This window comes from Lagopus leucura, unplaced genomic scaffold, assembly GCF_019238085.1.
Source record: "Lagopus leucura isolate 7727_CA_CO unplaced genomic scaffold, USGS_WTPT01 Super-Scaffold_100157, whole genome shotgun sequence".
NCBI classification, from domain to species: domain Eukaryota; kingdom Metazoa; phylum Chordata; class Aves; order Galliformes; family Phasianidae; genus Lagopus; species Lagopus leucura.
In genome coordinates this window covers 28,303,907-28,314,144 of record NW_024962334.1, presented here as the reverse complement: position 1 = coordinate 28,314,144, position 10,238 = coordinate 28,303,907, and the positions used below count along the sequence as shown (strand labels likewise).

General features: G+C 41.1%; 1 protein-coding gene across 2 annotated transcripts in view; it reads left to right on the top strand.

Moving 5' to 3' along the window:
- The first annotated feature begins 927 nt into the window (after window positions 1-927).
- Window positions 928-10,238, top strand: part of VPS50 (VPS50 subunit of EARP/GARPII complex) — a 65,867-nt gene continuing 56,556 nt past the window's right edge. For both annotated transcript variants that reach the window (XM_042888885.1, XM_042888884.1), the window contains exons 1-4: window positions 928-1,007; window positions 2,847-2,915; window positions 9,427-9,549; window positions 10,089-10,160. In XM_042888885.1, the coding sequence (XP_042744819.1) occupies window positions 975-1,007; window positions 2,847-2,915; window positions 9,427-9,549; window positions 10,089-10,160 (297 nt within the window). In that variant the 5' untranslated portion in view covers window positions 928-974. The remainder of the gene's footprint in view (window positions 1,008-2,846; window positions 2,916-9,426; window positions 9,550-10,088; window positions 10,161-10,238) is intronic.

Here is a 10,238-nt window from a genome sequence, read left to right as displayed (position 1 = left end):
CATGTATCAAATGGCAACCTTTTATAAAATGAGTTAGAAATGATTATCTACTCAGTTTCATTATGTAATAAAATATTTGTCATAGATTCCAATTAATTTCTAACTGAAATGAATGGGAGCCTTCTCACTGGCATGAAGTCAGTGCTGGTGTTCTAAACATCTGATGTGGGTGAAGAAAATAATAAAACAAACAAACTCTAGAAGAACAACAGATTAGCGGAGATACGTATTTCAAGTCAGTACCTCCCCTTATTTCCAGGGTATGTCCTCAATGTTGTTAATACACTGGCATTTATTACACCAAATAGCTCACACAAAGCTACCACAGACTCACTGAGTGGCTTAGGTTGGAAGGAACCTCTAAGCTCATCCATCTCCCACCCATGCCATGAGCAGGGCTGCCCCCACCAGCTCAGGCTGCCCAGGGCCCATCCGACCCAATCTGGAGCACCTCCAGGGATGGGGAACCACAGCTCTCGGCCAGGTACCGACACAAGCCCGTTTTGGCCATGCGGAACTGCATTCTCATTTTGTCTTCTAGCAACTGATTTCAAAGCCTAAATACGCCGTGCTAAAACCCCCAGGGACACACGTGGCGTGAGAGGAAGTTCACCCCATCCCCGAAAGGACACGCTGTAACGACGGGCTGACGGCAAGCCACACTTTCGGTGACCCGCTTTAACGGCGCCCTTTAGCGGCACCCGCAGCTCCCACCCAATTCCCCATCTGCGGAATGAACTGACGTCGCACCCCGCCCCGCTCGCTGCGGCCCGCCTTCCTCCGCGTCCTCCCTCCTTCCCCTGCCGGGCCGACGGGGTTTGTAGTTTGAGGGCGCCCGGCCGCCCCAGGACTACGGCTCCCAGGGATCCGCGGGCGGACGGGCGGGCGCGGTCAGGTGGCGTCCAACATGGCTTCCCCGTGCCGGCCCCGGCCGTAGCGCTGCCGCGGGGGCTGCGGGGCGCCTCGGGGCCGCCATGCAGAAGATCAAGTCGCTGATGACCCGGCAGGTGAGCGGTGCGAGGCCGGGAGCGGCGGAGAGCCGCGTTGGTACGGCTGTCCCTTTCTCGAAGCGTGATTTTGGGGGCACCGGGCCGCGGCGCTGCGACGTGGCTTTGTCTGTCGGTCGCGGCGTGTCCGGTGGGAAGGGAGGCGAGGGCTTGGAGCTGCTGGGGGAGCTGTGCGGCGGCACGGGGCGGCTGGGCTGTCCGTCGTGCTCCTGTCAGCCCGCCCGGTGCGTAGCCGTGCGTCCGCGTTGCTCTGGGCCTGGGGGCTCCGCCTGAGCTCGCTCTGGGCCCTGTGCCTGCCGAGGGAACTCACCGTGACTCTGCTCCGGGAGTGATGCGCTCACCTCAGCTTTTCTTGGCAGAACTCTGTCCCGAGGGCTTTGTTTGGTTCTGGTTTGATTGGCTTGTTTTCATTCAGGAGCCATTTAGAGCCCTTTTCTATGTCCGGGTCCTGTCTTGTTTGCATTCTGCACAGGATGCAGTGCTGTGTCCGTGGGAGCACTTGTGGGAAGGCTGCCCAGCGTGGGAATGTTGTAGGCTGAAAATGGTACAGCTTCAGCAATTCTTAGCCTTTGGGAAAGGGTGAAATCCTGTGCAACATTCAGCAAGGGCAGGTTTTAACTGGTGATGGAGATGAGCTTCCTTTACTGCCAGTTTTTGGGGTGTTTGTGGGAGGTTTTGATTGAAGTATGAGAAGCTGCAACAGGTGCTTTGTGCAGTCTGCTATCTGCCTTGAGCTCCAGTTCCGTGGTGATCAGCTGCCCTTGCTGGTAGTAACTGGCAAGGGAGGATGTTGTCAAGTGAAGCCCAAGAAAATCTGAAACTCAAAACCAGAATGAGGAGGTTTTGCTTAGTAGGGGGATGAAATTGTGAAGTGTGGTGGCTACCGCTAGTGATGAACTTGTAAAATACACTCTCAGTTTTGGAGAATAAGTAAAGAGTTTTCTACTGCAAGCTCGTGTAGTAATGTCATAGCTCCTTTGCCTTCAGAGAAAGCATTGGTACCCCAGGTGTGAAAGGGACTTATGAGTAATATGCTTAGTATCATAGGGGGAGGATATAGGGAAGCCTGCCTGAATCTCAGACATCTCGTGAACTGCCTGGGGTCTCAAAGGAAGGCTGGAGTCAGAAACATATCTGGAACTTGAATGTTCAAGTTCACTTCTGTTTCGAAAGCTAGCAAAAAGTGTGCTAAGAAACTTTTTGTTATTGCCTCATGAAGTTGTAAATGTATTGGACATTCAGCAAACACTTGGCTGGTTACAGATGCTTCCTGTAGCTTCTGTCTACTAGTGCATATTCTGTTCATGTGATTATGTGCTTTTGAAAGAATAATAATTATTTAAAAGAGCTAATGTGAATTATGCATCTTTTTCAGTTTAGTTATACATATGTAAAATGTGTCCTAATAATTTTACGTGGTAAATTGAGAAATATGCCATCATACAAAAATAATATAATTATGCCACAGAATAGATAGAACTTACCTTAAATTTGATTATTTGATTCCGTTAAATCATTAAGCTAGGGGAACAAATTACATTATGCTTTTTGAACGTTTGCATTTTTAAAACATCTAGAAGTTGTCAGGAGTAAGTGGACTTAGCTGCGTGGATGTTACTGAAGAGAACTGTTGCAGCATAAAACTGGAAATGCCTAGTTGTTTGAGGAATGTAATTTATACACCAGTGGTCTTATTTAAGTTTTTATAGAATAAGCCTCTTGCAATTTATTAAAGGACTTCCAGGTTTATAATCATCATCAGCAGGCGAGAGTTGTGCAGTTTGATTGCAAGATATGTAAAGTAAACAACATTAACTGATGATTAAAATTCTTTTAAAGGGTCTGAGAAGTCCTCAGGAGAGTGTTCATGACCTCAGTCCTATTGAAAACCTCCGTTTTCCTACTAAGGTATGATCCCATCCACTTCAGTTTTCATTTTTCATTTTATATTTAAATAATATATGTTTTGGTTTGGTTTAGTTTGTTTTTTTTTGGCCCAGAATCTGCTTTGCTGCTGTCCTTTTTGACATCTTTATTTCATCCTGAATATCTCTTGAAATATTTGTATGAAAGAATGTAATTGCAAAGTAAAGCAGTGCACCAAATCAAAATGAAGATGCTTTACAATTTCTTTCTTGGAACTTCAGAGTTATCACTCATTGATTTTCAGTCTCTTCGTGGGTTTGCTGCCATTAAGTTTGTTTCGGAATTTTGTGATTTTCGTCTTCAGTATACATCACTAACTTTATATTCTACTGTATTTGTTATAACTTTATAATAATAATGACTTTGTTTTCATTTGTCTCGCTGCTTAAAAGATATGAGCTCTCTGTTATCCCACATTTTGGCTGCTTTTTATACCCTGTTGGTCTGACCAGATGATTCACAAGACTTGCTGTGGATGATGCTTATTGTTTTCCTTTAATATGGACTTTGCCTTTAACCACAGAGTTAACTAAGTTATTCAGTTGATGTCTTATTAAAATCCTGTGTTTCTGTGTAGGTACTTTGTAATATGATGCTTGTGCTGGGGCAGACCAGAAAATCGGTGTTATTCTATGTTTAAAAAATCTAATAACTATCTCTAAATTGGTACATAATATTCTATTAAACAGTGGTCAATGTATTGATTTCAAAGACTCGAGGTATTCAATTGCAGTGGTGTTGAAAGAACTGCCTTGTCTCTGTGGCTCAGATTTCAAAACTCCAGATTCCTGCCAACTAGTGAGCGTCGAATTTCAGACTGCCTTTCTAGCCAAGTTGATTCTGCAGGTAAAAATAGATGTAGGGTATCTTGGCTGGGTTTCTGTTCTGTGACGGTTCAATGTTTTGTGTCTGGTAAGCCTACACTTTGTATTCCTAACAATGGGAAAACACATCTCAATAATTTGCAGGTTTTTTCATTAATTTCTGTCAGATTTCTGGCAGTTGTATGCTGTCAACCCTTTGTAACATGACAACAGTCTTGCTGTTTTGCAAACAATCTCATGAAAATTAGGGATTTTGTGCCTGAAAAGACAGTATTGCAGCAACATTAGAACTTGGAACTTTTTAAAAGTTATCTTGTGTGCTGTAGATAAAACTTATATTTTTAGTCTTCTATTGTCTCTTTGTTTTTTTTCCTTCCAAAATGTTTTAGGTGAGAAGTAACTATTATACTCAAAACTTTTTCTGAATATTCAGATTCTGACTATTCTGAGAGATTTAAGTTAACTTTCTTTTTCTCAAAAAGCTGTATTCAGTGGAACACCTTCACAGGTCACTGTTGATCTGATAAAAAGAAAACATAGGGTCAGCTGAATGTTGAGTAAAAATACTGAGTTTTGATCACTTTCACTCTTGGTTTTGGTCCCAAGCTGTTTGTCAGCTTCAGTTCCAGGCCTCGCCTTTTGAGAGGAATTATGGAAGGATTTATATTGGCATGCCTCTTTCACTTTGCTACAACTTTCATTGTATGATTTTACTTTTCAAATGATAAGACATCAGAGGAGACACTGTAAGATGTCTTCTACCCTATGGACACAGATTCTGATACGTGTTCTTGAAAGCAGGAATTTGTGATTTGTTTGTGTTTGGTGTGTGCATAACATTACATCAAGGAGATTAGGCTTCAGTACTGCACAGAAGTTGAAAGTCATTGAGACCTTGGATGTGGGTATTTCTTCTGAACTGAACTTGTGTTTGATACCATAGCAACATACTGATGTCACAAATCAGAATTACATAATAACTACAGGATAAAGCAGCTTTGCTGGATTAAACTAATCCTTCTCAGTAACTCTTTTATAGCAGTCAACAAGTTTGGTAAAGGGAATTGAAAGATAAAGACAAATATAAATTCAAAATAAAAAAAAAAAGCACAGATACAACTCATGTGAAGGTTAGATGGAAAATGCAGAGGACAGGCAAAGGGATACACTCATGTTGCGTTCCCTCAGGGGAAAGCCAGCAAAATTCTTTTTGGTCTTAATATATGAAAGCTGCTTCCTAATAAGCACGTGAAAGTGATGAGGGTATTCCTCTATTTTGTGGGTTGTGTGTGGTGGGTTTTTTTTTCTTCTTTTTTCCCCTTCTTTTCCCAACCAATACAATGGTTTGCTACCTGGACCTTTTATTGAATACCCCTTATTGAATGAGTGTATGAGATCACATTAACCACTATCCCAATGGGTTCTGCAACTATGCGGAAAGAATTTTGGTCTGCTTGCATCATACGAAGATGAATCACCAGCTGACTTATTCAAGTTTCTCTTGTCAAGTAGAATCACGCTGCCAGCTTGTCACACAGAGCAATGCATCCAAAATAGTGTAAGTCAGTGATATGATCTGTAGATCAGGAAAGTATGAGCTGAAAAGCAAGTTTTCTCTAAGAAAGAGGAGGTATATCGTTGCTTTTTTTTTTGTTTTTTTTGGTTGAGGTACCGTACTTCATCCATGATTGCTCAGGGGAACTGTGGTTATTCTTTTGTTTGTTGAAAATGGTGTGTGTTAAGAATGATACAGAACTGCACTACTGACTTTTGAACCCCCCTGCTGTTCTCATTTTGTTATTCTCCTATTTTGTTATTCCCTATTATTAAGCTGCTAACAGGTTTATTTAGTAGATTCTGTTAGAGGGTGTTGAGAGGTACGTTTGAATTCAAGTGTATTAATAACAAGGTGACTTTGAATTCCATGATTTCTATATTGACAATAATCAGCTCATATGCGGTATGTAAAAAGTAGTTGACTGTCTTATGGTTGTAAATAACACTTGAAGATTTTTTTTAATGCTTTTCCTATAGTGATATGACTATAATCCCTGCTGTGGCCTTCTGTATATATATGTAAAAATAATTTTCACATATTGCTTATTTGATGGATGCTGGCCCACTGGTGAGCTCATCCTGGAGTTTGGGAAGAGCTTTTCTCTTAATAAAGGTGTTATCTGAGTTCAGAAGGGTGGGATATCAATTGACAGCATGTTCTGTGTTCTTTCACTCATGAGGAGAGTAGGGAGACTGTGTCCAAATGAGTACTGAGCAGATTTGGCCCCTGGCTCTATTGGTAGGGCTGTGTCAGCTATCACTCACCTGCAGCTTCTAATTAGGTTAGAAGCTTTTTAGATGTTTTTTCGTTGTCTAAATGGTATCTATTAACACTCCTGATCACAAACTTTTCTCAGTGTCTGCTTCCCAAGTCTTTTGGTTGATTGTGACAAGAATGCAGAAGGCATTTGCTTCAACCCTGTACCGGTGAGGCTTTGTTAGCAATGTTTTTCATGTTGCAGGCAGTGTAGAACAAAAGAGTGGGAGTGTGACACAGGGAAATAGCTAGGCAAGTGATCTGAAACTTCCTGACCTGCCATACAGATGAGTCTGCAACGGAATGACTCTTCTGAAATACAGGTCAGGCAATTGCTGTGAGCTCCTAGAGACATGAACTTCCATAGACCAGGAAGGCAAAACACTGTAGGAAGTTTGTGGACATAAACGCTCTTTTTGAAGAAGCAGTGGCTTCTTCAAATTTGCAAGATGCCAGACACACAGTTCTTTGTTTCCACGCCCACACCCTGTCCAAAAACGATCTTTCCCTGTTGTGTATAGGTGGCACTGTATGACTCAGAAGGCAGTCCTCCAGAGAAGTGTGTTTGATAGGTTAAGCTGTCGTTCTGTGAAAGCGTGGTCCAAAGTACTGGCAAAAAAAAAAAAAAAAAAAAAAAAAAAAAGGGAATAATAAATCCTATTTGCACATCACCACAAGTGGTGGGTGTTTTGAGTAGGTAAAGTGTATCCCTGAGCAGAACTTCAGAAAAATGAGTCGCCCTTGTAATAGCATCTTAGCTGGCTGTTTAGAAAGCTCCCACTGCTGGATGTGTGGATGTGTGTATTAATCTGGGCAGCTGGACTGTAGTACTTGGGTCCACTGTGCTGATGTGCTACTCTTCCTGATGGCCAGTGTATGTGATTCAGTTTAGCAGTGAAGTTCTGTGCGTGATAATCATGATGGGGTTCCTTCCATCCCAATTATATGTATGTGTGTATGTGCACATATATATATGTGTATATATATATATATTTTTTTTCTATTCAGATAACTTCTTGGAACTTCTGAATGCACATCAAACTTAAAGAATTTTGTACTGTTGATTTTTTTTTTTTTTTAAAGTATTTTTAGAAGGCAGATCTTTCAATAACGGTAATAAAAAAAAAAAAAATGTTGTGAGGTAGAAAACTGCCTTGAGGGATTTAACTGAGCTTTTCTCTGTGCTTCTGCACAATGTGCAAATACTCGTTCCACAGTGCAAAATCTGTCCTTCAATGGGGCCCTGAGATTGTGGGTTTCATATGTAGATTGGAAACTTTTTTGTGTATCTGGTTGAAGGAATAAGGAGAAATGAATGTCACCAAACAAACCAGCCGAGGATGTTTGCTTCCTTCAGTGGTGAGAGAAAGGTTTGGCCTTGAGCCTTCAGTTGTCTGAAACTAGTGGAGCATGATGGACTGGAAGCAGCAATTTATCACAGCCTAATGTCTGCTGGCAAATATTGTAATGGATATGGGAGCTTAAGCTTATCCTGGGGAGTAGTTTTCTGTACTGTTCCTCTAGAAAGAGTGAATAAGATAAAGAAAAAATCTGTCTATTTAACAGATGTTTTCCTAGTTAGTGTTTTGGGAAGAAATTAAGGGGAAAAAAAAGACCTTTCTGAGAAAGGATAAAGTGAATTTTTGGTAACTTTTCTAGCCACGTAAACCTTAACTTTATTTTCATAATGACAGATGTGGTATTCTGCAATGATGAAAGGGTCGCTGGCTAGATTTCATTGAAATGTTTGTATTAATAACAGCCTTCCCAACTGACTGTCAAATCAAATGGCTCTAAATCCAGAAGAACATGCGTCCCTGATATCTTAATGTATGGGAGGGGCTGTCAGTCACCACTGACCTACCTACGGCATTGATATGCTGTCACCAATGTGACAGGGTGCCCATGCTCTGGAAATCCAAATGGTTTTAAACACTTCTTGGATTTTGTTTTTGCTTCCTTTTCCTTTTAAAAAACCACCGTTCTGAAACTTGCAGCCACTCACCCAGGTGATAAATTAGGTGATTCCATTTGCAAGGCATTAGTGAACAAATTAAGCCAACCCTGCTGCCCATCTTAATTTCAGTTGTTATAGATAAAACTCAATGTACTGTAAAATGTTAAGGCAGTTTGTAAGGGAGCTGTTGGTACAGCATAAAGCTGCCATCTGTTAGGAAGCCCAGAAGGAAATAATATTTTATTTTTTTATTTTATTTCCCTGTGAGAAGTACTTCAGAGGAGCAGTGGCTGGTTGTGATGCTTTAGGAAACTCTTTGCTGCTCGCCCTGTGCCTGCGTCTATTTGTGCAGAAAAGCATCGTCTTGCTCTGTGTTTGAAACTGCACTTTTCCTTGTAACATGTATGCATTAATGTTAGTGAGTGATGTGCAAAATAAGGATGGTTGTGACTGTTCAGTAAATTAATCTCAAATCTACTGTCTCTAGATAGTGAAGTCAGCCCTCCAGTTGTTGGTGATGGAAATACAGGCACCTTGTCCCACTCTAACGGCTCGCATGTTTGGATCTTAATAGGAAACTTCAGTCTGTTGGATCACTTAATCAGGATTAAATTCCCTTGTCAAGCAATGTGATCAGTGTTCTGTCTTGAATTTTATGTTTTTTCCCCTTGTGAGTCTCTCGTAAAGGTTTTTCAATCCTTCAGTGGGAACAGCCCCTGGAAGAGTACAAGTATTATTTAAAACATCCAGTGTCACAAAATTGTTTGAGTTGGAAGAGACTTTTAATGGCCATCTGGTCTAACTCCCCTGCAATGAGCAGGAACACCTACAGCTTGACCAGAGCCCTGTCCAGCCTTACCTTAGCTGTCTCCAGGGTCAGATGGGGCATCCACCACCTCTCTGGGCAACCTGTGTCAGTGCCTCACCACCCTTACTGTAAAAACTTCTTCCTTATATCAGATCTGAATCACCCGTCTTTTAGTCTGAAATCATTTCCCCTCATCCTGTCACCACAGACCCTGCTAAAGAGTCTGTCCCCTTCTTTCTTGCAGACTCCCCTAGAATGGAAGGATGAGAGGTTCAGACTCAGTCCTCAGTTTGTGATGACTGATGGATGCAGCTGGATTCTTGGGAAAACCTTCCACATGGGATTGTGACGGGAGGGAAGAGAATGCTCATCTTGAATGTTAGCTGCCAAAAAGCCCTTAGTGTATGTCTGTTTAAACTACCCCACTAGCTAGCAAAAAATCTGAGATGTGTTAAGAAGAAGCCATTGACACAAGCTATCCTTGTATTGAAGGTGTTAGTAACTTTCAAAAAAGTCTTGTTTTGGTAAGCATTGGTCTTTCTAGGATGTGATGTTACATCATGGAAGTCATCTTTTTTTGTTTTATGAAGGAGGAACTCAGAGAATCATGGGAAGAACCAACTGATCCTCAAGCTCAGCAAGAAATAATTAATAGCATTGAAGAAGTTTATTTTTCCAATGATGCCTTTGATATTGTGAAGTATGAATTAGAGGTGAGTTATTTTTGTAAAAGGCAATAATATAACTAAAAATGAGGGTCAAAAGTCAGCTTCTGTCAGTGATGCACTTTCATTCAAAACGGGTTGGTTTTGTTTGTTTTTGTTTCCCCTCCCTGCCCCCGAATCTTCTTTCAGTTGTATGGAGCATGTGATATTGGTATGAAGTTTCTTCTTTTAATGTGATAGAATTAATATCAAGCCTGTTGTTCTGACCTTTACACTACTTCAAACTACTTTGAAAAAGGCCATATAGTTGGAGGAAAAACCATCTGTTCTATTTTTTTTAAGCAGCCTGAATTAACAGACACAAGTCATTTCAATCACTTGAGGCTTGTGTATGTATATATATGGCTTAAAAGAGGGTAACTATTATATTCTTTAGACCTGATTTCAGTATTCTTAATTTGAATACAAATTAGATTGCAGAAGCAGTAAGAAAGTTTCCTAAATAAAATTGTTTGGTTAGCTAATGCTGCATGTGTATTTTGTGTACTTTAATTTCTCACTGAATTTTATTGGTTGTTTGTGCACAGAGGCTTCCTCCTGTACTTAGTCTTCAAGAACTGGAAGAATATAGAGACAAATTAAAACAACAGCAAGCTGCTGTAAGTAAAGCTGTTTGGTGTACTGCCAGGCAGATTTGTACATTGTTTATGACTGTAGCTAGAGGTGTAACTGAATGT